This window comes from Geotrypetes seraphini, chromosome 7 (genome assembly GCF_902459505.1).
Source record: "Geotrypetes seraphini chromosome 7, aGeoSer1.1, whole genome shotgun sequence".
NCBI lineage: Eukaryota > Metazoa > Chordata > Amphibia > Gymnophiona > Dermophiidae > Geotrypetes > Geotrypetes seraphini.
In genome coordinates, this window is record NC_047090.1 from 158,484,193 (window position 1) to 158,505,582 (window position 21,390).

Below are 21,390 nucleotides of genomic sequence, written 5' to 3' on the forward strand. Positions count from 1 at the left end.
CTAGGTTCCCAAGCCTAAATTGGGTATCTTATATGGTTCCCAAGCCGAAGTGAAGTCCACTTTGTTGGCATCGATTCGTTGGTATCCATTTTAAACTGAATTAATAATAATGTGGATCTGAAAAAGAAAACAAGTTGTAATTTGTGATCTGCATGCAACAAAATTATCACCTCCATTTCTAGTTAGGAATAATCATTAATTAAGAACACTATAATTGTACCCAAAGCTTGAGTAAAAATAAACAGGGGAAAACAGTGTGAAAAGTGACATAATTGTAAGTTGAAACGTAGGCCGTTGCCATGGTGACATCTCCCAACTTTGTCCCCCTTTTTCGGGCATTGTTAACCTGCGTTGAAAAATAAAGCCCACTTTTCTAGGGGGTTTGAAATATGCTCTTTCTAATGAGACTGATTTGAAAGAGTTTCTGAAAGGTATTTTTCTGTAAAAGCAGGCTGAAAATACCCTATTTTTGGCCTTTTTACACAAATTAGCAACTTTACACTTAATTTGTAAACTAATGGAAAGAGCTTGGAGGTTGAAATTGTACTTTTGAAAACAACGTTGAACTGAGACATTATGCGCCAAATTTCGCATTTATTACTCAATTATTGTGGGAGCTAAGTAATGTCAAACTTTGACTTTTTTTGGAGCACTAATTTTTTCGGCCAAGTTTACTGTAATTCAGCCATTCACTCAGTGCTCAACAAAAATTATTATTGGTAGCACTGAATAGAGCTCCAAAAGTTGTGCAGGGTAGCTAAGTTTCAGTTTTTTTGGAAACATAGCTCGTGAGATATTGTGTCTCAAAGTTGTCAGAATGTCACTGTCGGACTGTATGTCATACAAATGAAAGAACCTCCCTCACCCCAAGAAGTCTACAAAGATTAAGGAAAAGAGATGAAGTCCAACTCCAAACTGAACAAAGAATGAAAATAATTCTATAATTTAATTTAAGAGTATTAACCGGACAAGCCCTCAGTCACACAGCAACCTCTGGAAACTCCAGGGAAAAGCTGTCGCGGATTTACACCCAGGAAGGTGTTAACTGCGAAACATCCCCGGGCTTGCTCCGGATAATATTTGTGGTGCTTAACTAGTGCAAAATGTGCAATGTGTGAAAAAACTCAAATGAAAAAAACACACATTATCAAAATAAAGAAGGAATTCATCTCTTACCCCTAAGCTGGGGGCCAAACTGGAAAGTTAGTGTCCAAATCCAACCAAGCTCAAAAATACACAGGCTGTAAGAACTTAGCTTCTCCGTGTGTAATGGAAATGGTGATCCGTAAGCAGTAAATGAAGTAAATGTCCAACGGACTCCGTTTCGGGGGTGAACCCCCTTACTCAGGAACCGCACTGCTCGATGACTCTCAAGTTCGTGAATGAAACAGGAAAGAAATGGCACTGGTTTGGAGAGGACGCCCTCTTTTTAACTCGCAGAAACAGAAACAGGTGAAATGAAAGAGCCAGGTGATCAAGCACCTGACCAAGGCAGCTTGCAAAGGAACTTGAAGCAAATCCTTTAAAGGAACATTCACACTTGAAAAGTGTGTTGCCACTCTATATAGTCATTCAGACCATTGGGGGTTAAAGATTGAAGCTCGAATATCCAAAATTGTTCTCTGTGTTGAAGTCGAGTCAGTCTGTCTCCCTGGAAATCCTCAAAAACTTGCTCCATAACAAACCACCTGAGATCTTGAAAGGAGTGGTCGGCTAGTATGCAATGAGGGACCATGGGAGCAGTCGTGGACCTCGTGTGTATACGTGACCTGTGTTCTATGAGACGGGTCCTAATCGGTCTCTGAGTGCGCCCAACATATAGCATGTCACAAGGGCACAGAATGACATATATCACCAAGTTAGACCTGCATGTTGTTGACGATTTAAAATTGTCCGGTTAATACTCTTAAATTAAATTATAGAATTATTTTCATTCTTTGTTCAGTTTGGAGTTGGACTTCATCTCTTTTCCTTAATCTTTGTAGACTTCTTGGGGTGAGGGAGGTTCTTTCATTTGTTAGCTTGTTGTTGTACCTCCTCCATTTAGGGTTCTATTTTTTGGACTGTATGTCATTGCAGTATGGGGTCAAACAAATGGCTATATCTCCACGAATATTCCACAGGCGAAACTAAAACTTTACCAAAGTTCGTTTGATACATGTGGGACTTTGTGCATAAAGTTTTATCAAAATCCGTGATGGTCATGCAGGGAGCCCTTGATCACTTGACATGGAATAACCCGAGTGCAAAGCCCAGGCAGTGCTTCTTTAGCTTCCAGCTGGCTTAGGGCTCTGACCAGGGGGCAGTTGCCCTAGTTGCACTCCCCATAACACCATTCCTGTCATGTGTGACTGTGATATTCTGTTACATGATATTTGTGTAGCATTCTGTAATAATTTGGCTTATTCAGTTTTCTTGATAGTAGAGGGGATATATGTGAAGGGGAGGGGAGACAAGGGTTTTGTTGATCTTTGCTCCGTATTATTTGTATTTATAAAATGACAATTGTATAGAATATTGTTTCTTTTTATACTTTAATAAAATATGTTCAATATAAAATCATAACTATTTGAGGTTTGTGCGGATGGGATCAGATGGTTTGTGGGACCGAGCTCGCAGGGACGGGGCGGCGATGGTTTTTTAAAAAAAAATTTCAGTCTTAATAGTTTGCCGGTCCACAAAATAATTATTTTATTTCCTCCGGTCCATAGGTGTAAAAAGGTTGAAGAACACTGGTGTAGAGAGTTGCGCGGGGACAGAAATCCCACCCGTCCCTGCGAGGAATCCCCTATGTCCCCGCCCATTCCTATAAACTACAGAAATAGTTATTTCATTTAATTATGCTACTGAATTAAAGGCTCTGGTAGAAACCCATTTAAAAATAAGCAAAAAGACTTTATTAATTTGGAAATATTAATTGGGAAGAATACATACTTTGTAAATGGGTTTCTACCAGAACCTCTAATGTTTATAAATTTTTATCAACACAACTAATATACTACTTTATCCTGAAGCAAAAAAAAAAACCAAAACATTTTTTTCCTACCTTTGTTGCCTGGTTTCTGCTTTCCTCATGTTCTCATTCAATTCCTTCCATCCACTGTCTCTCTTCTCTCTGCGTCTTCCATTTGCTCTGTTACTGTGCCTCTCCCTTTCTCCCCCCTCCCAAATTGGTCTGGCACCCATCTTCTTCCCTCCGCTCCCCCCACAGTCTGGCATCTCTGTCTTCTTCCCTGCCAGCGTCTTCTCCCCACTCTCTCTTCCCCGTTTCCTTTCAGCGTCCTTCTCCCCCCCATCTTCCCCATGTCCTGTCAGCATCCTTCTCCCCCCTCTGCCTTCCACATGTGCTTTCAGTGTCCTTCTCCCCCCCTGTCTTCCCCATGTCCTTTCAGCGTCCTTCTCCCCCGTCTTCCCCATGTCCTTTCAGCGTCTTTCTTCCCCCTGTCTTCCCCATGTCCTTTCAGCGTCCTTCTCCCCCCGTCTTCCCCATGTCCTTTCAGCGTCCTTCTCCCCCCTGTCTTCCCATGTCCTTTCAGCGTCCTTCTCCACCCCTTTGTCTTCCCCATGTGCTTTCAGCAGCCTTCTCCCCCCTCAGTTTTACCCATTTCCCTTAAGCGTCTTTTCTTCTCCACTCCACCTTTCCTCTCTTTCTCCCTCCCTGCCCCTTACCTTTGTGGCGCTTGAATCCCCGACAACAGAACAGGCCCTGTCGGACAAACCTCCCTGCCCTGTAGCCGCGAATCTAAATTACCTTCTTACAGCAGCTGGAGTATTGAAGCTGCTGTAAGAAGCTGCCGGCCGCAGCTTTGATCGGAAAAATCAACTGCAGCAAGGGAGCAGTTGATTATCGCTTCCAGACTGTGGGCCGCAAAATAGCACCTGAAGAGCCGCATGCGGCCCACGGGCCATGTGTTTGAGACCGCTGCTCTAGAAGTTTGAAAGCAGAATGGACCTGGATTATGATACCCTTTAATAGCAGCACCCTGGGCCTCACCTGGTCCACTGGGTGAGCTGGCCCAGATTCTGACACTACCTTCAGAAGGAATTTAGGATGTGTGCACAGGATCATTCTGCTCCGTTGGAGCAGGCTTGCCTAAGTTTAATCCTGATGGGCTGAAAGCAGACTAGGTTTTTAGAACATCCTTAATGAATATGCATGAAAGAGACCTGTATACAATGAATTTAGTGGTCATGCAAATCTTTCTCATGCATAATTTTTTTTAATACTCATTATAGATATCCTGAAAATCTGCCCTTTTTACAGCCTGAGGACTAAACTTGGACAAGCCTGTGCTAAGGCCTGTGTACAGAAGTGATCATCACCAGGAATAAGACCTTCTAGATCAGTAATTTCAGGTGACTGGTATCAAGTGATTCAAAGAAAGCTTTCATCAGCCAGGTATGGACAATGTTAAGATCTGATGACATGGTGGGGGGGGTTGATAGGTTTCAACAAGCTCCTTAATGAAGTGAGCAGCAAAATGTTGAGCAGAGATGAGCTTACCTTCTACAGGGTGATAAGCTCCAAATGCACTGCAGAGAACCCTTACAGAGTTGACCTTGAAACTCAACTTATAGAAGGGGAAGGAAATGGGGACTTGTATACCGCCTTTTGGCATTTCAAAGCTAACATTCAAAGCAGTGGGCACTGGAGGATTAAGTGACTTGCCCAGGGTCACAAGGAGCAGCACCGGGATTTGATCTCACAACCTCTGGGTGCAGAGGCAGCTGCTCAGCAGTGAGCCACAGCCCTTCCTCTCAAGTAATTGAGTAGGAAAGGAAAATGGATATAGGGTCTTGCCCTCAAACCAGACAAACCACCTCCACTTGAAACCAAGTACCTCCTCTCCTGGAAGCAAGCAACTGAGAAGCACCCTCCAGTAGACTCAAAGAGACAATCTCTAGCATTGACATTCAATCCATGAGGACCAGGAACTGGAAGTTGGGATGTAAGAGGGTGATGGCAATCAGAAAGCATTCCAGTCTCCATGGATCTGAGACTGACTCCGGAAGTAGGGAGAATCATATCTGCTGTGGCCAGTACAGCGAAATGAGGATCATAGTCCCTGCTTGAGTTTCAAGAAAGTTTTACTTTGAGAAGCATTGGGAGATATGTATACAGAAGACCCCCCTTCTCCAACTAAGGAGAAAGCTTGCGAGGCTAGGCTATTATGGGATTCTGTTCTTGAGCAAAATTGAAGGACTTTGGTATTGTGGAGAGTGGCAAAAAGATCCCCTGAGGGAGTGCTCCACTCAAAAAATCTTCTTGACAACATCCATATTCTGGGACCACTCCTATGCCTGCATGATCTGCTCAGGGTGTCTGCCAGACAGTTCTTCCTTGCCAGGTAAGCAGCCCAACACCATATCCTGAATGCTTCCTGTCACAGAAGACTAGAGCCTGTACCTCCCTGCTTGTTGACATAAAACATCACAGCCCGGCTGTCTGTCTGAATTAAAACAGTTTGGTTTGTTAGACAGTCTCTGAAAGCTTTTAGCATTCCAAATAAGAACATAAGCAATGCCATTGTAGGACATACCAACAGGTCCATCAAGCCCAATATCTAGTTTACAAAACTGGCCAATCCAGATCCGAGTACCTAGCAAGCTCCAAAATGAACAAAACAAATTTTAGGTTGCTTATTCTAGAAATACGTAGCGGATTTTTTTCAAAGTCCCATCTTACTATATGGACACTTCTTTTAGGAACTTGTTCAAACCTTTTTTTTTTTAATAAACCCTGCTAATATAACTGCTTTTACCACATTCTCTAGCAATAAATTCCAGAGTTTGTGGCTTTGATATTCAATTCTTGGACTCCTGTTGCAAGTCCTCCATGTTTTTACTATTAAAGGTGCTCCCCATCAACTAGAAGTTGTGTTGGTTTATCCTGTAAGTTTTTCCTTCTCCCGAAATCATCTAGGATTTCTTTTCTGAAAATATGCAGCATATCAAATAAATTGAACCTTATTTTTGGAAAGAGTAAACAATCGATTTACATCTAACCCATTCCACACCACTCGGTATTTTAGAGACCTATCTTCTGTGAACACCGAACAGAAGTATTTGTTTAGCACATTTGTTTTTTCCTCATCACTCTCCACATAGCGGTTCATACCTTCTTTCAGTCTTGTAATTCCATTTTTTGTCTTCCCCCTTTCACTAATATACTTGGAGTAAGCATTTTTTGTCTTCCCCCTTTCACTAATATACTTTGAGCAAAATCATGCCCAAGACATCCCAAGGTCCCTTGTGGCCGCTCCCATGTCCCTTTGTGGGACAGGTGTATAGCTGTGCTTTCCCAGTGATGCAGTTTCACTCTTTCCCAGCTCTAACCAAGACTTTTGACCTGGAACTCGAGCCATCTGGAATTCCACACCAGCAGGGGAACTAAAGAAGGCTAAGTTTGTGGTTCTTGCCCCCCCTCAGATGCTGCGTGGCACTTGGGACATGGACTGTTCTCAGCCTACCATCCAGCACAAATCTGCAATTAATCCAAGATATCTTGGCCTACAGAGTCCATCCCACCTGATTTTAAGTCAAATTGAGGTGTTTGAGGCAGATAGAGGCTTTTATTGTAAAAATCAGGAAATCCAAGATGGTTGCCACAGCAGCAATTTTAATGCCAAAAATGGCCTGTGGGAGCTACACTAGGAGTGAAAAAAATTCTGAAATTAGGATTTTTAGAGATAGGGGTCCCTAGCCCAAGAATCTCAAAAAATTCACTTTTAAAAGACACGCCCCCCCCCTTAATCTTTTCTCATAGGCTGTACCATGCTTGTGCTGGGCTGAAACTGCAGCCAGAGAAATTGGAAAGCTTCTGTCTCAAACAAGACTGGAAACTGTACTGCTTGCTTCTTCTGAAGCCTTTCAGAGCTCAACCCCCAACGTAACTCACATACATAGTCAGGGAAAGAAACAGTCGGCTGCAATCCTGGAAAAAATGCCATGGGGCCACTCAGCCTGCGCTCAAAGCCCTCTGCGGACAGAACCTTGGGTGAGCCTTGCTCCCAAAGGACTGGTCCCTGAGCACCCAAAATGTTAGTGCAGGCTGACCAAGTGGGTGCACTGCCAAACAGTCCCCCCTTGGCTCAGAGAGATGTCCTGAAGCTGGAAGCCTCTGCAGCACCGAAAAGCCTCATGATCAGATTTTTTTAAAAACCTGTATTAAAGGAAAAATAAAAATGAGCAGGACAAGTTTCTACCATCTCGCATGTAAAGAAAGAAACTGAGTAACTGCAGGACAGCACAGAGTGATGGGAGGTGGAGCAAAAAAATGTTAATAAAGCTCTCTACAAAGAATCTCATGAGAAAGGACTGAGTACTAAGAGTTCAGGAATGATGTGCCTATTGCACTAGAAAGAATATTCTTCATCATGCTTGTCCTCGGAGAAGAGTTTTTCCAAAGTTCATTTACATTCACTTTGATGACATTAGCTAAGAAATACTCCTGCCAAGAAAACAGATTTCCCAGCTGACACTTTCTGATACTGGAAACATTTTTTTAAGGAGTAAAGAAAGAAGATTAAGTTTTCAAGGGCTTGGGAAGATCAGAAATAACTATTTGATATGCTTTAATCCAAATTTCAGGTGATCACATACTCCAAAAACTGAATACTGAAAACTATTCAGTTCTATCATGGTAACTATAAACATAATTAAAGAAAACTTCTTTACCTATATTTGGGTGATTTAAAATCTTCATTATTTTTACTTCCCTGAAAAGCTAGAAGAAAAAAAAACATATTGGTATCAATAATCAACAAGACATTACTATTAACAAAAGTAGGAAACAACTGAAATAACCTAGTCTAAAATTTCATCATAAATGATAGATTGTCTACAACTTTAGGAGTAGTGCTGCCCGATTTCAGGGAAAATTTTTGATTTAATTTTTCGATTTGATTTTCCTACCCAATTGGGTATTTTTTCAAACATCCTGATGGGTTTATTTTGTAGCCTCTTCACCCACCCACCCTTTGCCCTCTCCAATCCCATGTCAGCGCTGTGGTGTAAACAAAAACAATAAAAAATACTTTTCCTCTCTCTGTTAGACAGCGAGCGTGAGCTAGGACCTAACACCAGCTGTGGCAGGATACACATTTCAAATCTGCTGTATTGTAATAACAAAATAGAAAATAAAATTATTTTTCTCTACCTTTGTTGTCTGGTCATTTTATTATTCAAATCATGTTGTTCCCAGGCTCTGGTTTCTATTTGTCTTCTGTTAACTCATCCACCAGGGTCTCCTGACCATTTGACATTTTCTTCTCTCTCTGTGCTCACCATCCATCTTCCATCTCTGTACCTTTCTTTCCCCTGCCATATCTAACATTTCTTTCCCCATTTCTAACATTTCTAACCGTCTTTCTCTCACCCTGCCTTGTGCCCTGGGTCAAACCTCTCTATTCCCCTCCAGGCAGAATCTCTCCCCTCCTCCCCTCCATTATCATGTGAAATATTTCTCTCCCTACCTTCCACCCTATGTCCAACATTTCTCCATGCATGCCTCCCCTCCAACATATGCAAGATTTCTCCCTCTCACCCCTTTGTACCTCTTTGTTGCACTCCCTTCCTCTCTTCCAACCCATGTCCAACAATTCCTCTCCCCCTCTCTGTACAGCAGCTTTCCATCCCTCCCTATCCCCCTGTTCGCCAGCTTTCCATCCTTCCCTATCCCCCTGTGCAGCACATCCCAAACGTCTCCCTCTCCCCCCCTCCAAAAAAAAAAAAAAAAAGATCTGGCATACTGTCAAGTCTCCTAATGCAGCAGCAGCAGACGGCTAGCAGATGCAGGCTCTGAACAGGCTTCTTCACGGCCTGCCCCACCAGAGCTTCCTTCTGCTGCGTCATCAGTGAAGTCATCAGTGTTGTGGCAGAGGGAAGGCCACAGCAGAGCAGGCCACAAACAAGCCTGTTCAAAGCCTGCGTCTGCTAGCCGTCCACCACCGCGTTGCTGCAGCTTTAGGAGGCCCTGGATGTATGTCAGGTCTCACCACTGGGGGGCGGGGGGGGAGCTTCTGTTCACTGAATCAGTGAGTCCGATTTTTGGGGAAAACAAATCTATTCACTTAAGTGAATCGATTCGAATAGGCGAATTGGGCAGCACTACTTTAAGAGCATGTAAAAACAGCAAACACTTTATTTCTGTTGTACACACACACATACATTCCTTTGTTTCAGTCTTTTTTTTTTTTTCAGAGTCCATTTTGTATGATATGTTTTTTTATTTGTTATATTACAGGTTTTGCATATTCAGATTTTGTACAACACCATAGATTTATTTGATAAAACTGCCATTTGCCAAACATTAAATGTTAATACTAAAATCTGAAAGTTTCGAGGCTATCTATTTATATAACAGATATCAGGTTCAAAACTGGTTATCAAAATATCATACAAATTCTCAAAAGTATAGATACAATAAAATAAATAGATAGGCTATTTACCCCCAAAATATATCAAACCCCCAAATTAACAATAAAGTAATACAAAACACTAACAAGACAGATGCATAAGAAAGAACAAGTTAGAGATACTAAAAACAGAACATCTACTCCCAAAGTAATACAAAAGTAACCAGGTATCTTGTATTTTCATGAAATATTCTGAAGATCCAGAACTGAACAGGTTATGTATGAAGAAATACATTTGGTTTAGACATAGCAGAACTTATTGTTTACTTTGACTAAGCCAGAAAACTCACTGGCAAAGGTGGTTGGGGAGTTGTGTGTCATGTTAGGATAAAAACTTGTATCATAAACTTGTAATGTAATTATGGCAAATCATAACTTGTTAACTGTATAGTATGTTTAACCTGTGACCCATTCTGAGCTCTTTGGAGAGAACTGGATAGAGAGAAAGAGAAAAAGCAAGCCAGTTATCAGGGTTTCAAATTCTCACTGTAAACTTGCTGCAAGAAAGAGAGCGAGCCTTGCAGGTAGCTTTCTCATTTCACTGGGCGAGTATATCTATGAGGTATCTATTGCAGTATTCAAATTGACTCAAAGCCCACTTCTTTGAAGATGCTTTCAATTCCAAACTCCAACCCACCTTCTAAGCACCAATATTTGTCTTATTTCCTCTGTAATTCTCCCAGAGCAGAGTGTATTGATGCACCTTCTTGTCCAGTTTGTCTGTCTTGACCAGACTGTAAGCTCTTTTGAGCAGGGACTGTCTCTTCTGTTTTGATGTACAGTGCTGCGTATGTTTAGTAGAACTACAGAAATTATTAGCAGCAATAGTACTTAGGAATCGATCTGGGACCCTTTCGTATTTCATTGTATGACTAATTATATTTCCCGTGCTATGGAGGATTCAGAAGGAGCTGGATAGATGGCAGGATATTTGGTTCTCCTGGGTAGGATGGATTGAAATAGTCAAAATGATGATACTGCTGCAGCTCATGCTTCTATTTCAAGCCCTTCCAATATGGGTGGGAAGGAATGTGTTAGAAAATCTGCAGTGGAAAATTCTGTGTTTTATCTGGAAGCGTAGGTGGCCCTGGATTGGGCATTAAGTTCTATGTCTTAGTAAAAGGAAAGAAAGATTTGCAGTTTCCCATCTGCTCAGATACTACTAGGTGGCACAACTGAGAGCACTGTTAGAATGGCAAGCTCAAGACCCTAAGCATTGGTTGGATATTGAGAAGGCAGCCAGAGTGCCAGAGGCCCATTTATTACATACCTGCTTTATGGATAGCCCAGCATGTTCAAATTGCCTTGCGGTTGTGGCAAGGAGTTAGGGAAAGATTGCCGGGAGAAAGCACGCTTGGTATACCCCATTTCAATTTAATACAGATTTTTGTCTGGGTAGGCGGGGGCAAGTGTATTTGTTTCTTTGGAAATGAAAGACCTGGTATGTGTGGGTCAATTGCTGAATCTGGTAAGGGGGGAGGTTAAGGTCTTCGGGGGAGCTACAGAATCAAAACGGCCTTTCTTCAAGGGATCTTTTCCCCTATCTGCAAGCTAAGTATAATATTTATAGTTCTGGTATATTGAAAGAATTGCTCCCTGGGAAAACAGAGTTTGAGCATCTTTTTGGAACCTGCCTTGTCAAAGGGACTCATTTCAGCTATCTATAAATGCTTGAATGCAGGAGGGGAAAGGTCCTGAAATATACAAAAGCCTGCGAGGCCAATCGGGGGGGGGGGGGGGGGGGGGGAGGGGAGGTGACCATTATCTGTGCTGGAATGAGAGATTGTGTGGCATCACATTAAAACTTTAGGCATGGCTACTGCTCAAATAGAAAATGGGTATAAAATCCTGATGAGGTGGTATTACATCCCAGTGGTCTTAGCAAGGATCAGAGATGGGCATCCTGGACATTGCTGGAGAGGATGTGGGAAGGAGGGGAATTACTTGCATATGTAGTGGGATTGCAGGGTGGTACAGGGCTTCTGGGTGGGGTTTTTTTATTGAAGTGCCCTAAAATAGAATAGGCATTTTTACATCCATATGAGTTGAATATGGAGGAGAGAGGTATTTTTATGTAAAAGACTGTTTGACTAATGCCATATTGGTGATAGTGGCTGCATGGTGGTTGCCTGCATTGCCTGGTCAAAAAATGGTAGCTCATAAACTGGATGATTAGTGGGTGTTATATAAATTTACTGCTGTGAAATATAAGAAAATGGGGAATTTCTCTAGGAAATGGAACGATTTGAAACTTGGAGGTGGGCTCAGGATTTGTGAGGGCTGAAGATGGGTAAGGAAGTTTGGGTCGGAAGGGGATTTTGTAGTTAAGGGTGATAAAAACTTATTGTGTATAGGGAGGAATGTTTTGAAGGAACCTTAAACATCTTTCAACTTCTGCTGTATTGTCAGCTGGCATCATTGTTGTGTTTTAGTTGATAAATTCAATAAAGCATTTAATTATAAAAAAAGCTCATATTCATATCTTATCCGTAAATGGATATAAAGGGTTTTGTTGTTTTCCCCTTCTTTCTTGCAACACTTTTGTCTTTCCTCTTCCTTCTGTGTTTGTCTCTCTTCAAAATTATTTAGAAGATGGGGGAAAATGAGATTTTTTTTATGCCCTTCATTTTACACATTTTGGGGGACAAACTGCTTTCTGCTTTACTTGGGTTTATTCACTCTGCTTTCCTCTCAGCCTTTATCACTGTACATCCTTTCCAAAAATAACAAGGATTGGCTAAATTAAATATTACAATCAGCTCTATGTTGCAATTTACATTTTTATTCATGAATTTGGTTCTGGAAAGTTTTGGGAGCTGCTCCTAGTAACATTTAGCATTATGAAGCTAATTTAAGTGGGGTAAAGTCACCAAAATCCCTTAGATAACTAATTATTAAAAATATTCTATATGAGCACTTATTTTGTACCTGGGACAATGGAGGGTTAAGCGACTTGCCCAGAGTCACATGGAACTGCACTGGGAATTGATCCCAGTTCCCTTGGGTCTCAGTTTACTCCACTAACCATTAGCTTACTCTTCTACTCCATTCTGAAGACCATTCTGTTTCATGGACACTCTTAGTTAGTTAGTTAAAGTGCCTTTGACTCATGTTCAAGTCCTAGCGACTTGATGAATTACAGATCTAAAAAGAGATGGTTTTGTGCCAGTCTGGTAAGGTCCTCCAGAGTCATCCCCCATGGTTGTTTCAACGTTTGTAGCCATCTTATTGCAGGTCATTCTCTTTGCTTGGTTCCTTCGATCTTCCCAAACAATATCCTTCTCCAATGGATCTCTCTCTTCTAACAGTGTGACCAAAATAAGACAGTTATAACTTCATCATTTAGGCTTCCAGTGACAGTCAGTTAGATGCTCTTAAGGCCCTTTTATTAGGGCACAGTTAAACAATTAACAGCACCATGTGCTAATTCACACATTAACATACTGGCATGACACTTAGCATGTGCATAATAATTTGTGCATTAATTATTACAGGAAAACAAATTCACATTAAATATTACTGCAGTACTAGCACAGATCTCTTACCACCACTTCCATATTTTGCCTTAAGTGCATCTGTGTTCTATCATCCACTTAACACACAGTAACCATAATTTCTGTATTAACCTTTCAGGCATATGCTAAAAACATCCTGCCAGTTAACAAAGAGGCTTTGCAGTTACCAAATGGTAATTTGGGCAATTACTATAAAGCAACTGCAAACCTTTGTAACACTTTATTGAAAGGAGTTCTTAGCAGAAATTATAGCTGTTTATTTTTCCCTGTTGTATGTGTCTAGTGGTGCTCTCTGACCAGATTCACCAAACTATCAGCCTCTTAACTCATGGTTGAAAACTTACAGACTATTCACATGCAAAATTTTCTCAAGGCAAATTTGATGTACTCTAAAAACAAAACAAAAATAAAGCTGTCAGCATTGGGAGACAAAGTTGGAAGCTATTTTGATTTTTGTTTCCTTCCTCATATGGCTTAAGAAGTTTCAATTTACATGTGGACACTTTTGCTACTATGAATTACCTTAAACAATTAAGATGTGACATTATGTACAGCTTCGGTTTGGAGACTCAATGCATTTCCTATGGCTCTTGCCCCTTTCAAATTGAATTCCACACCCTCTAATGACCGAACTGCATGCCAAATTTAAGTGCAGCTGTTCAAAAGATGTAAGGAAGGACAGGAAGGAGGGGTGCACAGGCAGCAAGGGCACAAAAACATCCGTCTGTCAAGAAGGAATTTTCTGAAGCCCCAGCTCCTAGATTATGCTGAATAGTAAGGCAGGAAAATTGAATCGAATTGAAAAACCAATTCAATAGGCTGAATCGAATTGAAATTTTTTTTTCCTGAATCGGGCAGCACTAGTAGGCAGTCTTGTTGGGCCGTCGGCCCATTTCTGCCGTCATACTCTATGTTTCTATGTAACTTGAGCAACAAAGAAATCAAGGCTTTGTTACTGTTTGGATCTTATCTTAGCAAACTTGGATTTTCAGCTCTGACAGAAATTAAATTAAAAAAAGAGAACGATTACAGATGATGGATGATGAAATGCGTATTGGCTTGTCCACTATCGAGCTGCATTTTGAGTTAACTTGCACTCAAAAACAAGCACATCCATTGCAATGATTAGCAAGTTTATTCTATCTACTTTAGTTTTACCATTGTTACAATTGGTTCATAGACAAAATCGCGCGAGACAACGGCGCGCAGACAACTGAGCGCAAGGTTGACGGCACGCTGAAGAAAAGCACTATTTTAAAGGGTTCCGACGGGGGGTGTTGGTGGGGAACCCCCCTATTTTACTTAATAGACATCGTGCTGGCGTTGTGGGGGGTTTGGGGGGTTGTAACCCCCCTCATTATACTTGAAACCGAACTTTTTGCCTGTTTTTTAGGGAAAAAGTTCAGTTTTAAGTATAATGTCAGTTGTCTGCGCTCAGTTGTCGGCGCGCCGTTGTCTCGCGCAATTTAGTCCCGTCACCGTTACAATTACCCATACATAGCTTAAAGAACTTAAACACTCAAATGTAATTTTTACTGGTTTTGCGATTTTATAATTTCAATTATAATGTACCTTGAAAAATATTTGCTCCATTTAGTGTAGTAATGGGTTATAATAAATGGAAAATCTAAGAAAATTCAAGCTGACAGAACCTTGGACTGTGTTACGGGAGCTGAGCTGTCATAATGTTCCAGAGGCGGAGATGTCGATGAAGCCCCAACGGATCCTCAGACAAATGGAGCATGGCAAACAGTGGTGCAACAGGGGAAAAGAGTGCCTAAGTCAGCTACTTGATGAATAGGACTTTTTTTTTTTTTTTTTAAATAGGACAGTTTTGTTTCACTTTAATTAAATTGGGGGGTGGGGGGGGGGGGCTAAGAAAAAAAACCCAGAAGGACACGGTACTTCTCGAAAAGGTCCAGAGAAGAGCAACTAAAATGGTTGAGGGGCTAGAGGATTTGCTGTACAGCGAGAGATTAGAGAAACTGGGCCTCTTCTCCCTTGAAAAGAGGAGACATGATCGAAACATTCAAGATACTGAAGGAAATAGACTTAGTAGATAAAGATGGGTTCACCCTCTCCAAAGTAGGGAGAACGAGAGAGCACTCTCTAAAGTTAAAAGGGGATAGATTCCGTACAAATGTAAGAAAGTTCTTCACCCAGAGAGTGGTGGAAAACTGGAACGCTCTTCCGGAGGCTGTAATAGGGGAAAACACTCTCCAAGGATTCAACAAAGTTAGACAAGTTCCTGCTGAACCGGAACATACGCAAGTAGGGCTGGTCTCAGTTAGGGCACTGGTCCTTGATCTAGAGGCCACCGCGGCACAAGGGCACAATGGACTACTATTCTGACCCAGCAGCGGCAATTCTTATGTTCTTATGCAGGACCTGCAGGGAGGAAGATAGAGAAGGGAAAGAGAAAAGCTGATCTAAGGGGATGAAAGAAGAGTGAGTAAAATCTTGAACATAGCAAAGGGAGGAAAAAAAAAGTGTGAAAAACACACATTGGTGTAATGAGTAAGAGGGGAGAAGCTGGACATAGGGAGATATACAAAACGAGAGGAGGGAGATGGTGGGTATGGATGGGAGCATAAGAACAGGGAATAAAACATTTGTCTGGAGAGGGGAGTTAGGCAAGGGTGTCCATTACCTTCTTTGCTTTTTGATATTGTTTTGGAACCCGTTATTGGCTATTCAGCAGGCAAAGGAGATTCAGGGTATTCCTTATGCAGGTCGGGAATATAAAGTCTCTGCACATGAAAATGATATTTTGCTTCATTTGAGGAATCCCGAATCTACTATTCCGCATTTACTGGATTTGATTGACTGATTTGGTAAATTTTCAGGTTATAAACTAAATTGGAGTAAACCGGAGGTTCTTCCATTGAATGTGCATTGTACAAAAGGATTATTTGATTCATTCCCCTTTCTTTGGAAGGAAGAGGGTATAAAATATTTAGGTATTTGGATAAAAAGTACATTGGAGGAAACGATGAAAGTAAATGAAAAATCCTTATTGCTAAAGGTCTCAGAAATGTGTGAGCAATGGAACCCATTGCATTTGTCTTGGTGGGGGAAAGTACAAACTGTCAAGATGATGATCCTACCTGTAGTTTGTTACCAAATGGATATGTTGCCGGTTTATTTTCAGGGCTCCTTTTACAAAAAAAATAAATAAATAGTATTCTCTCTAAATTTATTTGGCTGGGGAAAGCTGTGAGAATTGCTTTGTATCTTTACAAAAGCCAATTGAGGAGGGTGGGGTAAATTTTCCTAATTTTTATAGGTACCATCAAGCCTATATTATGCGTCATGGTATGTATTGGGTCCTCACTCAGCTTATGGAAAATCTGCCAGATTGGTTGTGGTTGGAATGGCAACTCCTATCTCCAATGAGACTGTCATGTTCTGAGTATCAACTTTCCAAGATTATACAAGAACAATAGGATTTTACTAGACACATGGCAGACATTGAAATATATAAATAATTTGACACCTATTCCAATACTTAAATCCACCTGTCAGTCCCTCTGGCTAAACTCTAAGATTCAAATTGGCGGATTTAAGGTCACCTGGAAGCATTGGATGAAGGCAGGTATACGCACTTTGGAGGATGTAATATCTGATGGTAAACTGCTTGACTTTTCACGATTGCAACACAAATTTGGCCTTAAAAAAAAAATCACAAAATTACAGATGGTTGCAGTTGAAGCAAGCCATTCATGAGGGGGTTCCCCGAGTGGAAAAATCTTACAAATCAGTATAGCTTGCCGATTTTATGTTTTCAGGTGGACTTCTTGGGGCACCAGGCCGCTAAGTGGTATAAGTTAGTATCTGGATTTTTTAATAAAAAACCAAAACTGGTCTTCATGACATTTGGAGCATTGAGATAAAGCATCAGATTACTGTGTCTCAATGGCCACGAATTTGGGCTTGGAGGATAAGATGTATGTGTCTGCATCTATGAGACAATCTTGGTTTTTCTTATTACATAGAGCTTTTTGGACCCCTGTTCAATTAAATAAATTAGATAGCTCCAAGTCTAATAGATGCTGGCACTATCATCTCGAAGCTGGGACGTTGGATCATTTATTATACTATTGTCCCTTGATACTACAGTTTTGGAGGTCTATTTGGGATAAAGTAAATAATTTATTAGAGAATCCAGTGGCTTTATCGTATGATACTATTTTATTTGGTATACTTATGAAAGCTAAGTCAATTATCTGCGAGAAATAAGCAGCTACTTTTTGTAATGACAGGGGTTGCCATGCAATTCATTTTAAGAAACTGGAAAAACTAGGATAGGTTGAGCTACACATTCTGCTGGGAATCTCTATGTTATACCTTTAAAATGGAACGTAGCATGGCCATACAATGGGGATGTTACAAAAGTTTTATGGATGTTTGGGAGCCATTGGCTAAATTTTGTAAGGAGGAATAAATGAGTTTTATTTTATAGACATGTAAACATACACATCCAGGGAGGGGGGAGGAAATGGAATGGGAACTTGATTTAGGGATTTCATGAATAGTTTTATTAAGGTTTTATTTTACTTGTATATCAGGTGGGAGGGTGGGGATAATATAATTGTACATTGAAGTCTAAGTTCCATTGTGCTTGTTTTTAAGTATCCATATTTGTGAATCATTTGTTGCACAATTGTAGTTGAAAAACTTAAGAATTTTTTTTTTTTTTTAAAAGAACAGGGAATAAAAGTAGAATGCTGCATGGGGGTGGTATAGGGACATAGAAGGGTAATGCTAGACATGGGAGGGTATATGGACACAGAGAGAAGATGGCTAGACATGGTGGAGAATAAGAATGCAGAGGGAAGATGATGGACAGGGAGGCATAGGGATATAAAGAAGTGATACTATACACAGGGGGAGGGGATCATAGAATGGTGAGATGATGAAGGCAGGGAGATGGGCATAGGGGAAATACTAGAAAGGGACATATAGGAGACATACAGAAGGGAGATGCTGAACATGGGGACCAATACATACAGAGATAGAAGATGGATGGTGAACATGGAGAAAGAAAAAATGTCAAATGGTCAGGAGACCTTGGCAAGTGAGTTATAGAAGACAAAAGAAAAAAACAGAGACCAGCGCCTCAGACCAACACGATTTTAAGAATAAAATGAGACAATAAAAAAGGTAGAAAAAATTTTATTTTCTACTTTGTGATTAGAATATAGTCAAACCTTAGTTTGCGAGTAATGTGTTTTGCGAGTGTTTTACAAGACGAGCAAAACATGCAAACAATGCTTGGTTTGCAAGGCACGATTTGACTCAATTTTGCAATGCCCCCCCCCCCCACGAGAACCAGCATCGCCTGCCCATCCAAACCCATACCCCAATCTGGCACCGGCATACAGCACCAACCCACAGGACGTGCCGGTGCCTGAAGATCCTGCCTCTTGCCGCTGGGCTGGGCCTTGAGCATCTACGCATGCTCAAGGCCTTCTGGCTCTCGCTCTCTCTGAGATTGTCGGAGATGCTCAAGGCCCAGCCCAGCGGCAAGAGGCAGGATCTGCAGGCACCGGCACGTCCTGTGGGTTGGTGCTGCGTGCTGGTGCCAGATCGGGGTAAGGGTGCAATGCCGGTTCTCGCCAGGAGGGGGGGGGGGGCGATGCCGGTTCTTGAGTGGGGGTGGTAGAAGCGTGCAGTGGCCTCGGGGAGGGGGGAACAATCAATCGAGTTTCCCTTATTTCCTATGGGGAAACTCGCTTTGATATACGAGCACGCTTCAGGAACAAATTATGCTCGCAAACCAAGGTACCACTGTATCATATTTGAAATATGTATCCTGCTAGAGCTGGTGTTAGACATAACTGGGAATTGCAAAGCCAGGCCATACTTCCATAGCTTCCAGCTGGCTTAAGGTTCTCTCTGAACAGGGGCATTTGCCCTAGTTGCACTCCCCTAACATTATTCCTGTTATGTGTGACTGTGGTATTTTGTTAGCATGATTTTTCTGTGTAGTACTGCAGTAATTTGGTTTATTCAGTTTTCTTGATCATGGAGGGGATATTTGTGAAGGGGACAGGAGACAGGGGTTTTGTTGCTCCTTGTTGTATATTATTTGTGTTTATATAATGACAATTATATAGAACATTGTTTCTTTTTATACTTTAATAAAATAAGTTCAGTATAAAACCATAACTATTCGAGGCTTGTGCGTATGGAATCAGACGGTGATCTTCGCAGAGCATCTTCAAGTTCTCCTGACAGCACTGGAGCATTGTGGTCTTCTGATGTGGCATTAGCATTCTTAGAACCCATCTTGCACTAACCTTGGACATGCCCAACTTTTCATGAATGAATGTTCCAAACTGTACCTGCCGAGATGCCCATTTCATCAGCTATTCTGGAAATCTTAGTTCGTATGACAAAGTTAAATCCTCAACTTTCTTGCACATTTCTGTGGAAGTTGCTTCCACAGGCCATCCAGTGTGAGGGTTATCTTCAGACTCTACCCCACTTAAACTGCTTGCTTAAAAATTTTACTTTGTATGATGATGGGGCAGACTCACTATAAACTGCAGACATGCATTCATGGATCGCCTTTGGCTTTTTCTCTTCTTTTGTGAGAAATGTTATCACTGAACGGTGCTCTTACTTGGTTCGCACAAGGACTCTCATTACATCCCGTTTCTTAGAATGGTAGAATCGTACTAAGCTACAACTGTGCATGAGTAACCTTGAGACATGTCACAATATGCACAGACTTGTTTCAACATGCTTGCTACTTTTTTTTCATACTCAGGTAGATAAGTTATTGAACACCCCTCATTCAAGGAGCTTCTTGAGCAATGTTTAATTTTTCTTGGTGGCTGCCCAGATGCAGATAAAGTGCAGCCTTTCACCATGCAAGGTGGCTGGGAATGGCCATCAACAGCATTAATATATTTCTGTTCCAGCAGCAGTTCTCTCTTACTGCCAAAGAAAGGCAGGGCATCAAAACAACTGTTTTTTCTTGATAGCCCTTTCTCCTCTACTTAGTGGTCCAGCATCTGTGTGTTCCCCGCCCTCCTCCTCTCCCTGCAGGATCACCATCTGTGTCACCATCTCTCCCCCTACCTGCAGTGCAAGATCCATGTCCCCTCCTCTATCCTGTTCTAGTATTTTTTGAAAGAGTGAACGTGAACAAGTGATTCACATCTACCCTTTCCACTCCACTCAGTATTTTATAGACCTCTATCATATCAACCCTTGGCCATCTCTTCTCCAAGGCTGAAGAGCCCAAGCTGCTTTAGCCTTTTCTCACAGGGAAGCTGTCTTATCCCTTTTATCATCTTTGTTGCCCTTCTCTGTACCTTTTCTAATTCTGCTATATCTTTTTTGATATACAGCCACCAGAATTGTACACAGTATTCGAGGTGCGCCCATAACATAGAGCGATACAAGGGCATTATAACATTTTCATCTTTGTTTTCCATTCCTTTCCTGATAATTCCCAACATTCCATTTGCTTTTTTAGCCATCACCACACAATGAGCTGAGGGTTCCAATGTATCCTCAACAATGACACCCAGACCCTTTTTTTTTTTAATTGTCTTTAGTTTAGGTTCCTTTTCCCACAAGCATCACTTGCTCACATTAAACGTCATCTGCCATTTTGACGCCTAGTCTCGCAACTTTTTTCCTGCTTTCTAGAAGGGGACGAGTCAAAAGGTATAATGGGATAAACAGCTGAGGTGACTGCATTGCCAAATGCAGGGGAGGTGCTGGAGTGATGCCATGTAAATACCATCCAATTATGTCAGAAACAGCAATTCAGACATGCATATGCAACTTCAAGTACCCATACCATTTTGTGTACAAAATATTGGATTTTGCTATGAGCACACACCAGTATGCAACATTCTCTCATGTTTGCACATATTCATGTACAATTTGCATTATGATTTGGTTACCACAATGAACACTATTTTTAAAACGTACACTAGGGAATTGTACACAAACACTTCATTGTACAGCTTATTACATTGCTATCCCCCACCCCCAAGCAAGCTTTAAAAATCTTATACAAACACGGTCATCAATTTACCACTAAATTGAGCATTTTTTAATCCAAGAGGTAATCTTTGTGCTTCCAATAGTTGTGTGTGTCTACGAGATCTGACAATTAAGCTTGCGAACCTACCTCCGTGTGCTTATGTTGGCAGCACTTTACAACCAACTCAGTAAGGTTTCATAACCTTGGTATATCAGCGAATCACAGTTGTGTTCGTGTCAACGTGTATTGATGTCTTGGCGAGAAGCATTCGTTATTGGCGTTTCATGTTTTTGTGTGCCGTCGCAAGAATGTCAGAGCTTGAATTAGAGCAACGAACAAACAAATTTCTCTTTAAACTTGGCAAGAGTGGAAGTGAAATCAAGTACATGTTAGTCTAAGTTTATGGGTATAATGCCATGAAGAAACAGCAAGGTACTAATTAATTAAATAT

The 21,390-nt window shown here is 41.3% G+C and overlaps 1 protein-coding gene across 5 annotated transcripts in view; it reads right to left on the reverse strand.

Annotated features, from left to right (window-relative positions):
- Nucleotides 1–21,390, reverse strand: part of MARK3 (microtubule affinity regulating kinase 3) — a 184,123-nt gene that overhangs the window by 142,520 nt on the left and 20,213 nt on the right. For all 5 annotated transcript variants that reach the window (XM_033951301.1, XM_033951297.1, XM_033951300.1 and 2 more), the window contains exon 4: nt 7,678–7,726. In XM_033951301.1, coding sequence (XP_033807192.1) covers nt 7,678–7,726 — 49 coding nt within the window. The remainder of the gene's footprint in view (nt 1–7,677; nt 7,727–21,390) is intronic.